Genomic DNA, 19,677 nt, shown 5'->3' on the forward strand with positions numbered 1-19,677 from the left:
GTAACCAGTTCAAGGATGTATAAACAGATGCAGATGCAGATATTTGGTTTTATTTCATAGAACTGGAAAAGTCTGAGCAAGTAGATCAAGAATCTACTACAATGTGTTTATTGGCAGATTGTCAGTACAAATTTCATGACAATTAAATCAAATAATTGTTATGGTACACTGCAAAAACTCACATTTCAGCAAGTGAATGTCTTATTAGACTGTATGAAATGTGCAGTTTGTGTGTTTTGCGAAACAAATAAGTGAAATTAAATATTACAAGTAAAAAAATATCTCATTACACTTTCACCTGAGAAGTCCAGAAAACTCTCACTCTCTACATGTCAGCATTTATCCAGGAATCAGCTGATGGTCGTATCATACAAGAATTGGTAGCTTAACGTCGGTAATGTTATCATACTTTCTGCTTTACCTGTGCACTGTCCGAGCGAGTTGCACTCCTCACAGGCGGCGGGGCAGTGATTGCACTCCCCGTCCCGGACGGTGTGCGCTGGAGGACACTCGTCGACACACTGATGCTTGTGGAGGAGGAAGGGTTCTTCACAGCCGAGGCAGTGGGTGGCGTTCTTCTCACAGGACGCACAGCCTGCCGCACAGCTACGACAAACTTGGCCTGCAGGGTAACCCCTGAGAGACACACACGCACAGTTACAAGATGGTGCACATTGCAGTTAATATGCATGTGTACTTAATCCTTGCACTGATGCCTTAAGGTCTAGTCAAATAGCCTTAATTGAAAATGTTATCTCTTTTACACGACTTGTGATGTAATTAGATTCTTAACAACAAAACAAGTTTTCATTATATTATATATTTAGTTTGACTAGATATTTTTTTTTTTTACTTTGTGATAATAAAAAAAATCACATATGCTCCCACGGTTTTGTGAACTGCTGCGGGGGTAAACAAGAGGCCTGGCATTTGGCTCTGCTTCATTCTACAGAGGACAGCCGATAATTAATCCAGACAATCATGTTGCCCTTAAGTATTGTTACAAAAAAGCTGCTTAATACTTGATAGCAAAAAAAATAACAATAATACCCTAATCGCCATGTTATAAGCTATAATAGTTATAATGGTAATCTGGGGGCTAATGGAGCGTCAAAGATTGGAGCTTCGATGATATTTTGTCAATGTCAAAAATGCAACAATTTAATGCCACATAAACATCAGGTAGGACACTTAAAAGTGAGGGCCAGCAGATACATCTCTAAATAATTTATTTCAGGATAGCCAGAGTTCATACTAAATCACCTGACTGGATGATCAACAAATGTGATTTTAACATTTAATTCTCACATCACATTCAATTCTCACCGTACTTCTAAACTAATAATAATAATTTTCCATATAGACTTGGGGCAAACCCATGTACCAGTCGGAAAAAAAGAAGCTAAATATTCTTAAAAACAAAAACAAAAAAACCCCCAAAGTGTCAGGATTGACCTCTGACCTGGCACACTGCTGGACACACTGTCCATCCTGCAGAAATAGCTGAGCTTTCCGTGTGCTCTGACAGCGGCTGCAGTGTTGAGAGTCCACACACAGCATACAGCCTTCAGGGCATGCCTCACACACACCGCTCAGCCGACTGGCAAAGAACCCCCCTGGGCACTTTGACACACATGTTTGCTGTGTGGTCAGAAACTGCCCTGGAGGAGTAAGAAAGAGTCGACATTAACGCAGCAAAATGGCTGAATATGCTTTAGCGTAACCTAGAACATTTGAAACTGATTTTGCAGGTCTAACAGCAGAGAAACATGCTATCTTAATGTCTGACTGACCTTTTAGACATCTTGTACACTGGTTCGTCTCTCCTCCAGAGCAGGACTCACAGGTTGGGTGACAGTCCTCACACTCTCCATCATCTGGTAAAAATAACAGGAAGACATGCTTCTTATAACAACTAAACAACTAAAAAGTGCCTTTTCCTAATCCAGGACCTTTATAGTAGGGATAAATATACTGGCTGACAGACAACACAAAAATATTCTATGCTGGATATTCCTATAATATTTTAAAATTCAGGAATAAAACTATATTTTTTTAATGTCGCTAAAAGTCAAATATATAAATGCGGTTTTAAAAACTAGAAAGATGCTATATGAATAATTCATTGCTTATTTGTAGATGTTTTAAAATGCTAAGTTGTTATTTGTGCTGTGAAAATATTACATTTGAGTGCAGATGTTTGAGTCACGCTACCCGTTTCCTTCCACTTCCTGTCCTTTTTACTCAGCTGAGCTAATCGCCTCTTGGATGTAGCTTTATAATTAGCATGCAGACATGTTTTAAATCTACGCTCTGACTCAGATTATAAAAGCAAAAAAGTGTTTCCAAAAATGTCTGTAATTGTCCAACCGCTACAGCTAGGAGACAATAAGCTAAGCTACAGATAAACTCTAAAAAATGGAGTAAACTACTAGCCAGGCTAGGTTACATATTTTCACCATCTCTACCTAGAAATCCTCAATTGGTGTTTCTGATTTTCTTATGAATAAGATCAAATGTGCTTATAACTGTGCGTAAGTTGCGCTGGTAAGCTGGCAGGCACAACGTTTTTATGAACATACTCATCTCAACAGGAAAGTGTATTTTGTCTTTCAACTTCTTCCAAAACCAATTGAAAATAAGTACTTGTGCCCATCCTTTACAATCTAACTAATAAGGAAATAGTGACAAAGCCAAATTGTTACCTGCTACTTTTTTGCTCGTCCAAATTTCAAGACTTAAATTTCAGGTTTTCTAGTTTCTTTTATTTAAAGTTTAAGAACAACTTCTGTCTCTTCATTTCCTACTTTGTGTTAACCTTTGTACTTTTCTCTGGGTTATTTTAGTTCCTATAATTAAGATGTCTTGCCTCACACTAATTACCATATGTTGTCTCAAGGTCTATCCAGCTAATTCTTAGGGGGAACTAAATGTTCAGCATATACAATCAATTATTTCAAAGTCTGTATCTGGCTGACGTTCAGGAGTTCTGTCTGTTTTGAGTACTTAAGTTGGTACAGGGTTCAGGGACAGTGGCACACAGACCAATTACCCTGCAAGATTTCTTTTCCACCCCTGTGAAAGTGCCCAAATCCCTGATTCATTATGGGCCGACAGATGGATTAGTGGAATATTTAAGAATTAGCCTCACCGCTCCGAAAGGTCTTACTGGGACAGACCTCGTGTTCGGACACACACTCTCCGTTTTCCAGAGTCCTCCCCTCCTCACAAGACAGACAGTCACCGTCCTCCGGGCCACTGCATGTCACACAGTCCGAGTGACACTCCTCACAGTCATTGGTGTCTTCGTCGCCATAGAAACCATCAGGACAAACTGAAACACACTGCCCCTCTGGAAAGAAATAGAAAGTTTCCTCGTTATCTAATGACAATCTATATTTTATGGAACCCACTTAGCAATACCTTTTTCTTTATTTAGAGGGGAACTCCAGTGAATTAACACATTAAAGTCTAACAGCATTTGAGAGAAGGTTAGATAATGCTTGCACTGACTTAAGAAAAAACCTTATATGAAGAAAAGAAGTTTGCTCTTTTGAGGACAACAGCTTGAGGCTACAAACCCTTCTGCTAGTGAGGCAAACACTCTGACCTATGTGTCTGGATTCAAGTTTTATTGCGGCTCATACTGTATGAAGGCACCAGGCAACACTGAAAAACGTGTTTAGTAATTTTTCTGCTGCCTTAATTTTGATCAATTCAACTAAATTTCATAGAGTCATTTTGTATTTTTTTCCCCCCCATTCATCTGACAGCTGTAGTGAAGATTATTTGACTGCCCATGGGACCCCGGACATCCACAGGTGACTTAGGACTTGATCAAGATGTAACTTCTTAAAACACACTTTTATAAATCCTGTATTGTAGAAAAAAAGGAACTTCCTTGGTAGGGACTGTTTTGGGAACCACATTTTGTTTTGCTAGCCGGTGAACCTCTACCTTGACTTTTGTCACTCAGGAGGGCTAATATTTGTAACACAATGTCTGTGCTCATCTTATAAAACACACGAGCAGCGTATTATACTTCTAATGAACGAGCATGCACAGAAATTAAAATGAGCTTCACCTGCTGAAACATTGAAATGCTAGTCACACAATAAACATCAGTTCTAAAAAAAACTATAATATAGTATCTATATTAACACAGTACGCACCTAGCCTTTATACATTTGGATCAATGTTGATAACTCATGCAAGGTTTTCGTACTATGTTTGGATACTACACACTTGTGTTTTGGAGAAATCATTATTGCTTAAATCAACCTCATTTATCTGGAATATTTAGTTTTACTATGACTCAAGACTTTCATAATGAAATGTTTTTAAAACATTAGCACAGATGACTCAAAACATTAGCTCCAACTAAACAACTACAACAGTAAGCTGTCACACATTCATTTCTTTTCTTCTCATCAGTGCATTTTACTGTATGTGTATTTTGTGACATTTTCAATAAACGACTACAAATGCAGAATGAAGCAGTGTTAAACAGCAGAAGTAATACTTTCACTCAAATAAAGTATTTTAAAACTTATTCCAACACTCTAAGAACTCCCCCTGTCTTCTTGCCTTGACCAGGTGGGGCAGTTTTACCTGATAAGAAGAGGTCGGTCTCACACCAGTAGCACTCGTGTTCATCGCAGCTCACACAGTTTTCGTCACATGGAACACAGATCATCTCCTCTTCCACGCTGTACGTCTTGGCCGGGCAGTTTTTGTAGCAGCCGTCCTGAAAGCTGATAACAAAGGCTGCAGTCTATACCTACACTTTCCCCCCTCCCTCTCATGCACATAAATCCACTCTCACAGCAAAAAAAAAAAGGCCCTTTTCTTTCTGGCATGGCACTGAACTGAAAGGAAACAAGGTGTGATCACACATGGCGACAGCGCGGCACACAGCCTTACTTGTAAAAGCCCTCAGTGCAGGACAAGCAATGCCTGGGGTTATCTGTTGGAAGCAGACAAAAAGCTCAGCTCTCCTTTTTACTCACAGACTACCAGGAAAAACTGCTGGAAATGGTTGGAAACACACTGGGTGGAGGGCTCTGGCTGCTTGTAGAAGCTTTTATTTTCGCTTGCCCAGCTTTGACTTACACAGGACACACTTCTTGCAGCCCTCCTCACAGGCCATGCAGTCATCATAATCTGGATCCTCCACTTCCCCTTGAAAGAAAAAAATGAAAATAGACAGAAAAGAAGACAAAGAACAAGGTGAGAAAGCAGTGGACAGTTTTAAAAATGCTCATCAGGGTCATCCTGTCATATCAGAAATTAGAAGAATAAAAGCTCATAAATAACACTGTGACCTTGTTTACCTTCTCCACACTCCAGCTTGGCGCACACTCCATCAGAGACGTAGTAGGAGGGCTTACACTTGAGGCAGCGGTTGGGGCTCGTGCAGAGGCGACAGTGGTCCGAGCATGGCTCACAGCTCTTCTTCTTTGTATGGTAGAAGGCCTCCGGACAGGCGTCTACACAAAGGCCTTCATACAGGTAACGCTCCAACCTAAACTTATCTGGAGGAAAGAGCAGCGAATCTCAGTCTGAGGAATTGTGACACTGAACTTCAGCTCAACCTGCACTTGAACAGCTCTCTGACATTGGATGTCCTAGTTTTTCCTGGCCTGGTTGATCTGCATTTTCTGTTGTCAGTCTAAAGAGCACAGAGTAAAGCACACAATATGAAGCTTTTTAGATTAGCTGAAAAATAATAAACAATTTGGAACATCTTTTTTTTAATATTGGTTCAGTTTTCAAATATTCTGTTTTTGTGTTTAACATGCATCAACTGATCGTTTGTAAAGGGAAAAGGTCACCTGTATTGACTCGGCATTTTATCTGACCTTCACTCAGCATAGCAGCATCTCTCAGCTCATTTTTTTGTTTTTTCAATCTCCTGAATAAAGTAATATTGGCGCCTTTTTATGTTTTTTTTTTTTTAATCAGACTTTCTTTTTTGCAATGAGGCTTTTTTCATACAGAAAGGGGAATGTTTTTACCTAAATGGCATCATTAAAAATGAGTCATTACGTCAGCTGAAAGCCACACACAGAGTGAAGCAATAAAACAAAAAGTTTTGCTGAGACCAGGTGGTAACTGTGCTGCCTTAATTACAAAAGATCTCACACACAAACCCTCTTATCTCTATTTAAAGTCTGCGTGTACCACTTTGACATCACTGTTATTAATATTAACAGAAGTTAAATCAGTCTGACGCTTCATCAACATCTGTGAAGACGGTCTCGAGCCTTGAAACACGGGTGAGAGCTGTTTTTTGCCCTCACATGCTCCATTCAAAGAGGAAGCAATGTTTTAATCAGTGAAACCTATTTTAAAACACTTACGTCAAAATAAACCATGAAAAAGTTTCCCCTCCCCTCCTGGCTCAACATCGGTCTGAGAGCTCAGAGGTGCAGACGGTTTTCCTTCACATTCAGACGCCAAACAAGAGCAAACTCTACCTTTGTGTCTGCCACTGAATATCATAAAGGCAACATGCTTGGTGACTTGGACCTTGAGACGGAGTAGATGGTGGGAGCTATTGGAGCTGTAAGCGTATGCAATCCATTTTTCAGTGAATCAGGCCCTTAGTGTTTTAAAATGAAAAAACTACTTGTTTAACCACTATGGGTAACTAGAGTTGGAAATATTAAACATTTGATACAGTGAAGTTCAGCACCAACCGTAGTCAAGCTACGACATTTTAAAGTCACTGCGATGATTGTTTATCCTGTCTGGTGAGTTTTTTTCTCTCACTTTATTTCACCACTATCATATATGTAATACAATTTAAGTTCGTTTTTTAAAAGAGCGCGGAGAGCGTGAAGGACGTTGCTTCATCTTGTTTCCCAAGTAGCAAATGATGAACATGATCAAATAAATGTCCTTCACACTGACAGACAAACACAGTAAATAAACAGGCAAACACAGCGTCAAGCTCTCGTTAAGTCCTCACCAGTGTCACAGCTGGTACAGTTGGCTGGCCCCGCCTCCACACAGGTAGCACAGGTGTGGTCACACAGGTGACATTGGCCACCTGACAAGTATTTGCCCCTTTCACATTCCAGCAGGCAGCGGCCTTCATCTAAAGCCCTGCAGCCGACAACGACAACATCACAAACACCCGTTTTTCAGCTGCAGCTCCGCAAAACCAACACATATGAATGATTTCTATGCTAATGAGCCGAACTCGTTTACGTCCCAGCGTGGAGCATATGGCAGAGTTAAACAGATGACGCTGAGCATGTTGACACAGGGGGGAAGAGAGGAGGGAGAGGCCTGTGAATGGCTGGTTAAGCAGGCAGGCCATATGGGAATGCTATTTAGATGCATATACATCTATATACAAAGAGAGAGAATGTATGCATGTATGCATGCAGGTATATACTTTTATACATCACGGGAGGAAGGGGGGGGGGGTCTCAGTCCTCACTTCACCTTGATCTTAATTTGAGAATTTCAACATTTTAAAAGTAAAGAATATCCTGGCTTTAAGGACACACAGAGTTCATTTATATCCAACACTCCCACATCCAACCCAACTTTAAACTACATTCAAAGGTCTGTTTTCTTTTAACGCAGAGAGGTTTTTTAGGCGGCGACGTATTCATTTCAACCCCACCGACCTTGCATCTAAAAGGTCGACACCATCTCACCGTGAAGCAGCGCAGCTGATGCAGTCTTCCCTCCGTGGCCCTGTGCACTTTAGACACGTTGCATCACACGCATGGCACTCCCCGTCAGCGCCTTGGTACTCTCCTGATAGACACGCAGCAAGAACACGATGCTGACTGAGAAATAAATAACCATCTGAGGCGGAGAGGTGGGCTTAACGTCCATTGCCAAACATGACTCAGAATGTAGATAAGACATATCGCTTTCCAAATATATACATGAAAGAGCTCTTGTGCTCTCATTAAACACCAGCAGATGTTATTAACGCATCATTTTTAGCTCGCTTTAGCAAAATATTTTGTATCTGGTAAGTCAAATGATAAAAGGAGAAAGAACTAAATGTGTTAAAAATGAAATCTGTGTATCTGGCAGAAGTGAGCCAACATGTAATGGAGGAAGAGGATGGTTGACTGACCGTCTGTGCACTCAGTGTTAACAACACACACTCCCTCCTGCAGGCTGTGACCGCTGGAACAGCTGCTGCAGTTCCCCCGGCTCGGCCCCTCACAGGTGAGACAGCTGGCGTCACACCTGAGGAGGAGGGCACACAGACTGAGTGCACACGCTCACACATGCTGACCACAAATAACACATACACACAGGAAAAGAAAAAAAAAACAAAAAAAAAAAAGAAGAAAAAAAAACAACTACAAACACAAGCATGAAACGAAGCACAAACAGACACACGTACAGAAGGCAAACACCAGAATGTGGCCTGCTATCAGCAGATAAACAAACCACCCACACCTGAACACACACCAGTGAGCTCACCTCCTACATGTCCTGTGCCCATCAGCTATCTCTGGGTTCTGCTCGGTGGCGAAGAAGCCAGCGCTGCAGGCGGACACGCACCTCCACTCCTCCATCAGGTAGCCCTCTGCGCAACGGTCGCACGCTCTTACACCGGCACCTGAAAGGAGTATGGCTTTATGAGGACAAAGGACATTTAAAAAGTCCTGCTTCATGTCATGTTTTTAACGGTCACTTCAAGTTTTCATACATTTCATTGGCTCTCACCTGCACAGGTGGCGCAGGCCTTATGACATGGTTCGCATGTGCCTTCCTGTCTGTTGTGGTAAAATCCCACTGCGCAGCTCAGCTGGCACCGATTCCCCTGCAGACTGGAAAGAGGGTGGAGAGAGCATGTGGCACCATGACACAAACACACACACACACACATCCAATCACATGACACTGTCATTATGAGTCACTGCAAGCGCAAGTTTCCAACCCACAACACACCACCACAAGTACTTGTTGAACTGAGTCAGTGAACTTCGTACTCAACACTATGGTAAATGTTTCTATTTAAAATGCCGTCAGAAAGGGAAGTTAAACACACTTTCGTCAAGTTAAACATCTAATGCTAATATTGCTGTAGAGGACAGGAGCTCAAACAATCAGTATTCAGAGCGAGAATAGGAGCAATGTTTACCGAGCAGTTAATTCAAGCATCATCTGAGAGTTTGTTTCACCTTGTGTCTGGTTTGCATTCTGTGCAGATGCTGTACGAGGTGCACTTCAAGCAGTTTTCGCTGCACTTTCTGCACATATTTGCATCTGTGGGGAAATCAAACAATAAACAGTGAATACACATCAGAGCGATTAATCAATCTTACTCACACAGCCCTCAACTGCAGTTACATCAACTGACTATTCATTAGCAGACTCATGTGCAGCTGTTTTCAAACAGTGAGCCATGGATACCGAAAGGTTCAGTCACTGGCTTTGTTTGCTACAAATGCAAAGAGTGTGACGAAAACAATCCATAAAGAGAGAGTTGAATTTGTTGCCATGAAACTCCTGATGACTGATGAATTCCTGATTTTTCAACGTGATACGGATACTTCAAACAGCCAATCACTCTGCAGAAATAGCCACAACAGCCCAGGAAGACACCTCAGGTTTTTATTGTTTAATGGATTTACTGCACCAGAACTGTGTTAATCTACATGCAGACTTTTTTTTTGCCACACTGCCCAGCTCTTTGTTTAAGGCCTAAAAACTAACCGTGGTCCAAGTAGAAGTTGTCCCCACAGATGGCCGTGCAGATGTTGGTCCCCTCTGTCAGGTGATGCCCAGCCTGACAGGACGTGCACTGATCACTGCGACTCCCAGTGCAGCTCTCACAGGAGGAGAAGCACCTCTTACAACGCCTCCGGTCGCCCCAGAATCCCCTGGGACACTCAGACACGCACATCCTATTACACAGACACGGACCGCAGCACACAGAGGACACGAGGTGTTACTCTCTAAATGAGGGGGGAGTAGAGGACGTGACATTCCTGGTTCACTTTAACCTATTCTTTGTTTATTTTTTGCTGCAGATATGTCTCACATTTTAGCAACAAAAGAGCTGTGTTGTGGTTGATTTTAATATATGGACAAATACATGCCACATATCCTGAAGAAACCATTTCTACACACTGTACACGTCATTCTGGATGCTCTAGCTGTACTCCATGTAAACATGCTAACCTTGTGGTGTTCTTGAACTTTAGAAAAAAGTGTAAACACGTGACACACTGCTGCGGGCTGGGCCCCTCACAGCCGTCGTCACTGCATTCTGGGTCGCAGGGTCCTGTAAGGGCAAACACTCACATGGTCACTGCACCATCACAGAGAGTTTGTTCAGATTGATGATATCGCTGTTTATTTACACAAAAAGACTCCTCCTGAATTCACATCTGCTGTAAATCCGCATTAGAGTGCATTTAGCTGCCGTGTGAGAGGTCTAAGTTTGAAGAAGTGGCAGCTTAATACCAGCTGAGCTCATGACTCACCGCTGTATTCCTCAGTGAGGTCACTATCCATCGGCATCTCAGCCGATCTGGCTCGCTCACGATGCATGGGGTACGGATGCTCTGCGGTGCCATAAATCACCAGCGACCACTCCTTTAATGTCCCTTTGAAACATGAGAGAAACAGAAAGAGATCAGGATAAAAGGGCTGTCCCTGTGTTTTCCGAATGCCATTGATCAACTTAAATGTATGTTTCAGAACACTGAGCTGTTACAAAGAGGAAGGGCAGACCCAGTTGAGTGCTGCGTCTCTTCAGAGAGGGAGTATCCTGGACTTTTAGAGTCCACTCCCCGGCCGCCTGCTCCCCCCAGGAGTGAGTCGTCATGAACGCCCAGTTCTGAAATCCCTCAATGGAGTCATCAAGAGGTCTAAACAGAGACATAACCACACTGTGAGTCTGCTATGACTAATGTTAAAGCTAACTGTAACCAAAATGAGGGTTTATCAGAGGTGGAGGAAGTACTGAGATGTCTTTTTAAGAAACAGTTACAGCTCAAAGTTGGACAAATACACAAGTTCTGCCTTCAAAGTTTTCCTTGTGTAAAATCAGAGTGCTACTATCAGCACAATCTACTTGTTTGTACTTATTCCATTGGTAACTTCCAGTGTTATGAGCAGGAATCATTGTAAGTCCACTCTTTATCTTGTCCATTTGGAGGCAGCACATCAAGACGTAAACACAGTATTAATTCATTAACATTTTAGAAAGCTGAAACAATGATCATCACAGCAAACAAAATCTAGTTAACCCACACAAGAGATATACAGGTAGACATGTAGGCATTCATTTTAAGAAACCTGTCGGTCTATAACACAAATGTAATTTCAATTTTCGCTCAGATTTCTTCTTTATTTTGCTGTTCGGAAACTCTTATCTGCAGAAATATCAACAGTTCATGGTTAGACACTCAGCTGTGTTGACCAGCTACAAGCTAGCTGTTACCAGGAAGTACAAATCTATTAAGCTTAGCTCTTATCCTGAAAAAAATCATTTTGGTGTTGCTGAAAACAAAAATGATTACAGTAGCTATAATAAACAATAACAGTGAAATGCACAGAAATGCACCAAAGAAGAGTTTAATTAAAAAGACAGAACATTAAATTCAGTCTTTTACTTTACACAGATACATCTGTTGCTAAACAAACATTGATGAGCAGCTGTAAGGTAAACACTAAAAAACTTTTTAACTTTCTACTGATGAGAATTAAATTGCCGCATCGTCATAATTCAGAGTTTCTCTGGAAGCTAACTTGTGGTGTAATTTTATCATTGCAGAGTTAGCTGAAAGTTACACTGAGTTAAGCAGAAAGTCATTTTGCCAGAAAACTTGCCCAGATAGCACTTCCCTTATTCCCTGTGATTTTCTAGCACTGTTTGCCAAAATACAGTTATTCCCCAAACATCACAAAGAGCCAAACGGAAGAAAAAAAAATAACTCTGTTGGACAAAATTCTGTGCTCTGAATAAAAGTGATTACTGTATGCACAAAAAATGAGGGGGAACCATCGTGGGGATTTTAGTTTCCACACATTCAGTCTGTGATTTAACATGTCTCTTTAGTTACCTGTTAGCTAGCAGCTGTGACACGGTGCCAGAAGGTGAGGTGAGCGTAATGGAAAGGTCACCACGACGCCTGTGATTGATGGTAACACGGATGACAACATGCTCCACATAAATCACATGACGCTGGAGCTCGCCAGAGCAACCCGTAGTCTCATACACAGACTTCAGCACAGAGCCGGGATGGATTGTTCTGATATGAGAGAGAGAGAGAATAAAGAGATAGAAGTGAGCAGCAGAGATCAAAGATGGAAGCAGAAGAAAAGGAGAGAGTAACAAGGAAAGGAGCAGTGAAGAAAATGCCACCGATTAAACTGTGCGAGAATCAGCGTGAGAGAAATTCGGGTAAGGAGTGAGACAGAAATAGATAAAGTGTGATGAAAGGCGGAGGAATCAAGGGAAGCCCTGACTCAAAGTGCAGATATCTGGCGGTGCCGGTGGTGTGATACCTGCGTGACTGGGCGGGAGCCTCCTCCACACACTCGTGCTGCGAGGGGACTTGTTTCCAACGCTCGGCCTCCTTCACCATGCTCTCGGCGTCCAGCAAGCCAAAGCCATAGAAGTGGCTCACTGATATACACAAACACACACGTACACAGCGCATTAGCCGGGGCATAAAAGGCTGTGTAGCTTATAAAAGACATTGCACACTCCTGGGACTTTGTAGGCGTTTATTACTGTTCTGCTCCCAGTGTCTCATTAGTTCACATGCTCGCTGTTTGATAGTTTCCCTAAAAAGAGCTGAGAGAACATTTACCAAAATATGCTTATCAAGCTGAACTCATCTTCTTTATCATAACTTTTTGGAGTTGCATCAAAAGATACCATGTAATTATTCATTTTCTCCCCAAACTATTAGCCGGTAGTGAAATAAAAAAGCTGGCAAGAACTGACAATTGGCAGGAGTCCAATGGGAATACCTTTATATCCGGCTCCATTAACGTGCCAGTCAGGAGCAGCAAGATGATGAGCTTTTGATGTCCTGACAATAATGTGCTGCACATCCCTCCAGGTTAGCGAGGGGCTGCGAAAAGGTCAAACAGATAAAAAACATCATACTCTCATCTCCAGCTCGTATCCGTTAATGGTGCCTGCATGTATGGATTCAGTGCGTTGGAGAAACACTCACTTGGCCTCCAAGGTGAGAGCGATGACTCCTGCAGCCACGGAGGAAGAGAGAGAGGTCGCTGATTTAGCCCGGCTGCAGCTCTGATGTGGGCCCAACGTTACCTGGCAAGACCCCAGATGTGTATTAAGGAGTACTCAACTGTAGTGGCAGATCAATGAAGATACTGAACTCGTAGTGTATTTGAATAATTATACGATTTTTTTTACGTTTCAACACAGTCAGGTTATTTAATCAATACCTCGTTTCTCAACATGTATTCCACAAACACAAAATATCAGCCAAAAATATTGATTTCAATTTACAAAACGTCATATTTAATGATCTCAATTATCCGCTCTTATTTAGTGCGCAGTGAACCAGTTAGACTTCAGCGCTCCGTCTTTTCCACCATATTGTGTGTACACTGAGGAACTGACTTTTATCATTGATTTCTAAATCAAGATTTCTAATAAAAAACATCCAATTCCTTTAACAAGCTCCAAAAAGAAATAATCAAAAAAGCAAATTAAACATTTGTTACAAGTTGATCTGAAGTGAGATCACCAATCGAGATTGATAATTATTATAGTAATTAGAATCATGAATCAAGCTAAAAGATTTTGAACTGTAAGAAACGGCAGCATTTCACTGGCTACGCATGATCGTATTGTTGGCCTTTTGTCAGCTGTGTTACAAAAGAGATGGCGAAAAAAACAAAAGACCAGCAGAAAACCCCTCAGTAAGCCTGAGGCCAGAGGAGCAGCTCTCAGACTTCCCTGTGTTTGCTCTAATGAGCCACCCACTCTGCTCACCCGTGACTCCTGCAAATTACATAAAGAGAGAATCACTATTTCAGCCATATTCTACCCTGTGACTCCAAACCAGAGAATTAATTTAAGCTAAAATTCCATTCAAACTCATGAAGTGTATATAAGTGTAAATATAACATGCAGGTGTTACTTTTTCACTCAAACTGTTTTCAAAAAAGATTTTCACTTTCAGCGAATGTAATTATGTTCTGGATAATTACCGTGTTCCTTCCCTGCTATGTTGCCAAGCAAAAAACACAACTGCCGCCAATCAAACAACAAAAACACAACGTAGAAGTATACCTCCATAGGAGAATATCTCTGGTGACTTTGCTTATGATTTGGCCATATTGTCTATGTTGGCATGCTAAAGTAGGCCTCCTGAGTCTTTGAGGGTGTTTACAAAGGTTTCTACTATATAATCAGGGAAGCTGTAACCCTAGCTCCTGCAACAGCTTTAGTACAATGAATTTATTATAGGATCTAAAAAAACCCCAACTAAAACCCTATTATATAGCATCTAATCAAGCGGCAACCTGAACTATTTGAGGCCAATGCAAAAGTGTTTAAAACTGCAGTTCCTCAAATGTCCACAAGAGGCTGGCTCAAAACGCAAAAAAAAAAAAATCCCATAAGGCTCTATATTAAAACATTACTCATAAGCATTAACAACATGTTTACAGCCTGAAGCAAATAACACAGTTTCTATTTTATAGAAACCCTTAACTTTTATATTACCCTATTTCAAGTATGGCAATACTTAAAACTTGTGAATAATTAGGAGTGTTACTGTACCACTTTGTCTCTCTTGTAGATACTATGTCCGTGTTAACTGTTGGTCACTGCATAGGAGTCAGAATTGTTTTTGATGTTCCCCAAGAGGTGTTACGGTGGACAGTAGTGATAAGAAGAGGTTTTGGTGATGGCTCTCACTGGAGATCAACAAGTCTGATTAATAAAGCTGACCACAAATGGAATGTAATTGAAAACACAAGAGTAAACTAGCTTTTTTTACAAGCTAAAGAATTAGCCACAGGCCGTAGCTGTTAACCTTAAATCACATAAGGTTTGCAGAGGTGCAGATGGCCTCATGGTTAGGTCACTTCCCATGTACACTCTGGCAGCCTGGGTTATAATCCAACCTGTGGCTCTTTCTTCTGTATGTCAGTCTGAACTGTACACTATCCATTGTCCTATCAAACAACTAAAACATCCATCCAGCACCACCTTCTCTTTTAAATAGGGTGACTTTTGGCTCCAGAAACCGATATGGACGCAGCCAATAGCCAAACTCAAGGTTTCAAATACACACTTAAGAAATATGTGGGTGACGTCACAGTGACCATATTGACATAGTCTTTGCTCCATCTTGCCAATTTCATCTTTGTCTATGTCTCGTGACTTTACCAGTTAAAATTCTACCAAGTTCAAAGGGAGTACGTCTTGATTGACAGATGTCTCAGACCATCAAGCTCAACTCCAGACGTTTTTGCTTGCGTGCCCTCCACTGCAACCCGCTAGCATCCCCTTCATTTCTCAAACTGTGTGCTTTTTGGCTTTCAGCAGGAAAGATGTTATAATCATTCCCCGGAGTATAACCAAAGTTGCAGATGTTTTCATAAAAATGAAGTGATTTGCAGATTTGCAGTTAAAATAATTGTATTATCTAAAAGAGAGAATAAACATTTTTGCAAATACATCAGCAATGCACCAAGCACCTCAGAGAAAGGCTTATGTGTTTTGAGACTTGAAGGCAACAAAACTAATATCAAAACACGCAACCTAACTCTTTTATTTTATAATCTGTTTAGCTCTGCAGCAAAAAGCAAAGGGAGCTTCACCAACATTTTGACATTTTTCAGAGATGAAAGACCTGCCTACTTATTTGTAGGTTTTTATTTCTTTATTTTTCTTTGTGTATGTTTTCCTGTTTTTACTTTTTGCATTTGTAAAGCACCTCACAACAAATTGTTTTAATAGTGCTATATATAAAAAGACTTGCTTACTTAATTACTTACAGTAAAAAAAAGGTTTTATGTGACAATCTTGTCAACTTGTCTGTTTTAAAAAACAAACTCAAATTGCAAGAATTATATATTTGTTTGTTTTTTCTACAGATTTTACATTACTTTTTGATTCATATGCATAGATATATCATTGACTATAAGTAATATGGACATCCTTCAGCTCATCTCCAGGTACAAAAATTAAGCCACAAAGCCCAGGAACTAATATATTTAGATGGCGACTTCTATTGGAGCCAGGACATGCTTTAAACGGATCTGGCAAGTGGAGCCATGAAATCCATGTCCCGCCTCTTCCACTATAACCAGAGCTAAGATCAAACACATTGATAAAACGTCAAAGATCCCTCAGGTCGTTACAGTCCACAGACAAAAGGATTCTTGTGTCTGTTTTAAGCGGACCCTTAAAGTAATTGGAAATGTCACTCTTGTGTACAGTAGTTCTCCATTAAGTTTCTCTCACTGTTCCCCCTCTACTCTGCTATTTGGGTGAATTTTGAATAATATTTTTTCTTCATTTAATCTGGATAAACTTTTTTTTTTTTTTTTTTTAAAGAATGACATCAAAAGAATTAAAATGTAAAGCACGTAACTGCTTGTTTTCATCCATACTGCACAGACTCCCCTCAGGAAATAACAGCCTTTGTTTTACTTTAGGTAATGGAATATCTCTTATTTGTCTCACACTCTCGACTCACCATATCCTTCGTCTCTGCTCCACTGTAAGCTGTTGCCAGTATGGAGGAGCACCGCTCCAGGTAATCTGGCCGTCTTCCAAGGGGAGTGCTGCTGCTGATAGAGATGGTGTAGATGCTGCTGCTGTAGCCGTCACAGGAGCAGTGGTCACCTCTTCTGCCTCCGTTTCCTGAGGCCCAGACAAAGACAGAGCCCCTCCCTTGCCGGCCCTAAGATTAATTATGAAAGCAGACAGAGTTGATCAATTTATTTATGGTAATTATTTATAAAGGAGAAAAATACAAGCCTTTGAAATGAATAAACAGCTGCAGGTAAGACAGAGATAAGCAGCATCCCATGTGTCTTATTCTCTCACACAGAAACAATTTCTCTCACATTTTTTATGCCATTTTGTAGAGCAAGAAGAGTCAGAGGCCCAGGTCCTTCTAAAGTGGCCCCCCCGTCATGTGGCCCCCAGCTAGCTAAGTATATATCAATGTACTGTGGTCTGAAGCTTAAGGATTGGGCCTCCACAATGTCTGTCACATCTCCATCCAGCATGCGGATGCCTATAGTTTAGGGGGGGAAGAAGAGTGAAAAACAAAACAGGAATTTAAAATCCCTGAGATTTTGTCCTCCAGAAGTCTTTCTCTTCAGTTTCTTGTTGTCTCAAGGACTCACCGCCTATGCGTGCATGGAAAGACACTCCAACCGTGCACCAAGAGTTATTTGCAGCTGCCGCAACCGTCCCTGCACACTGTGTCCCATGGCTTTCAGAGAAAGGAGGAGAACATCAGAACGCGAGGTTAGATACATATTCATGAGGAGAAGACAGGCTATTTCCGTTACATCAAACCAGTGAAAAACAGAATTCAGACCGGATAATCTGCATATCCATACATGCATATAATTGCTGGAAAAAAAGAAAAGTATGCATTAATTAAAGTTAGGGAAATGGGAAAAAAACAGGTGCCACGGAGATAAACGAAGTACTCACTAGTTGAGTGCATTATTGGAATAATCAGGAGAAGGATCCTGATCGTGTCCATTCACATCATAGCTGGCAAAAGGATCCTGAAACAGATTGAAACAAGTAGCACATAGTTCAAAACAATCAAAAGGTGGTCATTTTCATTTTACATCAGGCTTACAGTGTGAAGTTAAATGCTTATAAAGGCAGGAATATTTTCTAAAGTATAATACAACACTATCAAATGCCACATATGGTTAACCTTAATATCAGTTTGGCTAATTAGATACCATCAGCAGAAGCTGGATTGTAAGCAAACACTGACAATTACTTAGGCAAGACATGTAATTATTTTATATAACGGTGCAACACTATCAAAAGTTATTGTAAGCAGCCATTTCCTAGCTAACAGTTTTATTAGATTAGAATCGTTGGCTAAATGCTAACAATAGTTTTTGTCTGGCTGAGGTTTACAAGTTATAAATTATTTTTATTTTTGGGCTTATATGTTGGGCGTTCAACTATTAGTTTAACAAGAAAAGATACAATAAGAACAATGATTACATTTCAATGGCCAAACTTTCATCCTGCAAACAGAGCATTTCAACAATATTAGCGTTTGAGCTTCCCACCCTCAGTCTGATGTCAGAGGGAAATGGCCGCTGTGTGAGTATGATGAATAAGACACCAGTAGCTATCTGTCTCTGTTTCATCAGACAAATCACAAAGAACATTATTCACCAGTCCACAAGACAGTTAAGTGAATCAGACGTTTAATGTCCATTCTAATACTCTTGGCCGGCCTTTCAGAACCTTTTGGCCCAAAAGCTCTGCCTGCAATATCTATCTCAGCACTGCGCTCTTACTCTAAGAGCTCTGCCAAATTGCTTATGATTAATGTCCCCTTCCAAAGAACAGCATCCCATCCCAGGGCACTTACATAATTTGGCTTCAGATCCGGATGCTCTCTCTCAATGCCATCATCTAGGACAGACACCACCACACCCTTCCCAGTGTACCCCCTCCTCCAGGCCCTTGCAATGTTCATATCAGACTGGCATCCTTTGGATTCATCACTGCAGTGCTGTGGAGCAAATTGTGGGACAACAAATTTAGCCTTATGGAATACTTAAAATAAGAATAATTATATTTTAGGGTCTATTTTAGGCTCTGTATTTCTGGGTTTATGTGTCTCAAAATGTAGCTTAGTACGGGCAAAAAAATCAGCTTACAATATACCACAGACTGTTCCACACTGAGTCATTGTGGTGTTGTGTCTGTGTGAGGCTGGATCCAAGATGATCAACAGGAAGGTGTTGGGTCTTAATGTCACCAGAATAGATGTCACTGACCATTGGTTTCCTTTTTTCTCTTCTGAGGACCATCTGCTGTTGGAGCCATTCCACCTTGAAAGGGGACATACAGAGTACTTGTAGGCTACAGATATAAAAGTGTAACACGTTAAGATTTAGGTAAAGATCTGACAGTATGCTTAGACTAACACTTAAGTACACATTTAATTTTTGAAATTTGAAAAATTGAAATTTGAAATTTGGTACAGACATTCATGGCCCCAGAGAGTAAATCCTCAAGACAACCTGCATGCTCCTCAACTCTTGGGAGTGGTGGGCAGCGGCACACAGCTCTCTTCAATGTTTGAATTTGGACTGCAGTACCGATTTTAAACACTAGTTGTCAGAGTCACATACAGTACAGTACTGTATTACTCCTTTCATTAAGTGTCATGACCATGTTAAATTGTCAGTTAAGCTGGGGAATCTGCTTTCTTTTACTTCACTCAATATTTGTAAAACAAGAGAGTGATTTACTTGAATTTGTGATTACTTATGTCACAATTGTGCAACCAGCTTCACGAGCACAGCGTGCATCTATTTAACAATGAAAACTTAAAGTGGAAACTTTACCATTTAGCAATTCTATGAGCAACATCTGCTCCATGAATTAATTTATAAAGGAGGTCTCAGACTCAATTTCTAGTCTGAAAAAGATTTGTCACTGATTGTTAAATGCATTAT

The 19,677-nt window shown here is 40.8% G+C and overlaps 1 protein-coding gene across 2 annotated transcripts in view; it reads right to left on the bottom strand.

The window, feature by feature from the left end:
• The window catches only part of pcsk5a (proprotein convertase subtilisin/kexin type 5a), a 30,312-nt gene that overhangs the window by 8,038 nt on the left and 2,597 nt on the right, over positions 1–19,677 (bottom strand). For both annotated transcript variants that reach the window (XR_013780848.1, XM_079364434.1), the window contains exons 3-30: positions 18,874–19,047; positions 18,582–18,725; positions 17,669–17,745; positions 17,353–17,441; positions 17,068–17,240; positions 16,695–16,901; positions 13,185–13,285; positions 12,976–13,079; positions 12,505–12,625; positions 12,060–12,248; positions 10,726–10,862; positions 10,476–10,598; positions 10,171–10,273; positions 9,703–9,893; positions 9,168–9,252; positions 8,710–8,813; positions 8,464–8,602; positions 8,108–8,223; positions 7,674–7,776; positions 6,974–7,110; positions 5,334–5,534; positions 5,113–5,181; positions 4,924–4,966; positions 4,612–4,754; positions 3,152–3,352; positions 1,794–1,877; positions 1,463–1,661; positions 422–636 (exon numbers count right to left, since the gene is read on the bottom strand). Coding sequence is in view for 1 of the 2 variants with exons in the window: in XM_079364434.1 (XP_079220560.1) it covers positions 422–636; positions 1,463–1,661; positions 1,794–1,877; positions 3,152–3,352; positions 4,612–4,754; positions 4,924–4,966; positions 5,113–5,181; positions 5,334–5,534; positions 6,974–7,110; positions 7,674–7,776; positions 8,108–8,223; positions 8,464–8,602; positions 8,710–8,813; positions 9,168–9,252; positions 9,703–9,893; positions 10,171–10,273; positions 10,476–10,598; positions 10,726–10,862; positions 12,060–12,248; positions 12,505–12,625; positions 12,976–13,079; positions 13,185–13,285; positions 16,695–16,901; positions 17,068–17,240; positions 17,353–17,441; positions 17,669–17,745; positions 18,582–18,725; positions 18,874–19,047 (3,772 nt within the window). In the remaining variant the exon portion in view is untranslated. The remainder of the gene's footprint in view (positions 1–421; positions 637–1,462; positions 1,662–1,793; positions 1,878–3,151; positions 3,353–4,611; positions 4,755–4,923; positions 4,967–5,112; positions 5,182–5,333; positions 5,535–6,973; positions 7,111–7,673; positions 7,777–8,107; positions 8,224–8,463; positions 8,603–8,709; positions 8,814–9,167; positions 9,253–9,702; positions 9,894–10,170; positions 10,274–10,475; positions 10,599–10,725; positions 10,863–12,059; positions 12,249–12,504; positions 12,626–12,975; positions 13,080–13,184; positions 13,286–16,694; positions 16,902–17,067; positions 17,241–17,352; positions 17,442–17,668; positions 17,746–18,581; positions 18,726–18,873; positions 19,048–19,677) is intronic.

This window comes from Symphodus melops (assembly GCF_947650265.1).
Source record: "Symphodus melops genome assembly, chromosome: 16".
Classification (NCBI taxonomy): Eukaryota; Metazoa; Chordata; class Actinopteri; order Labriformes; family Labridae; genus Symphodus; species Symphodus melops.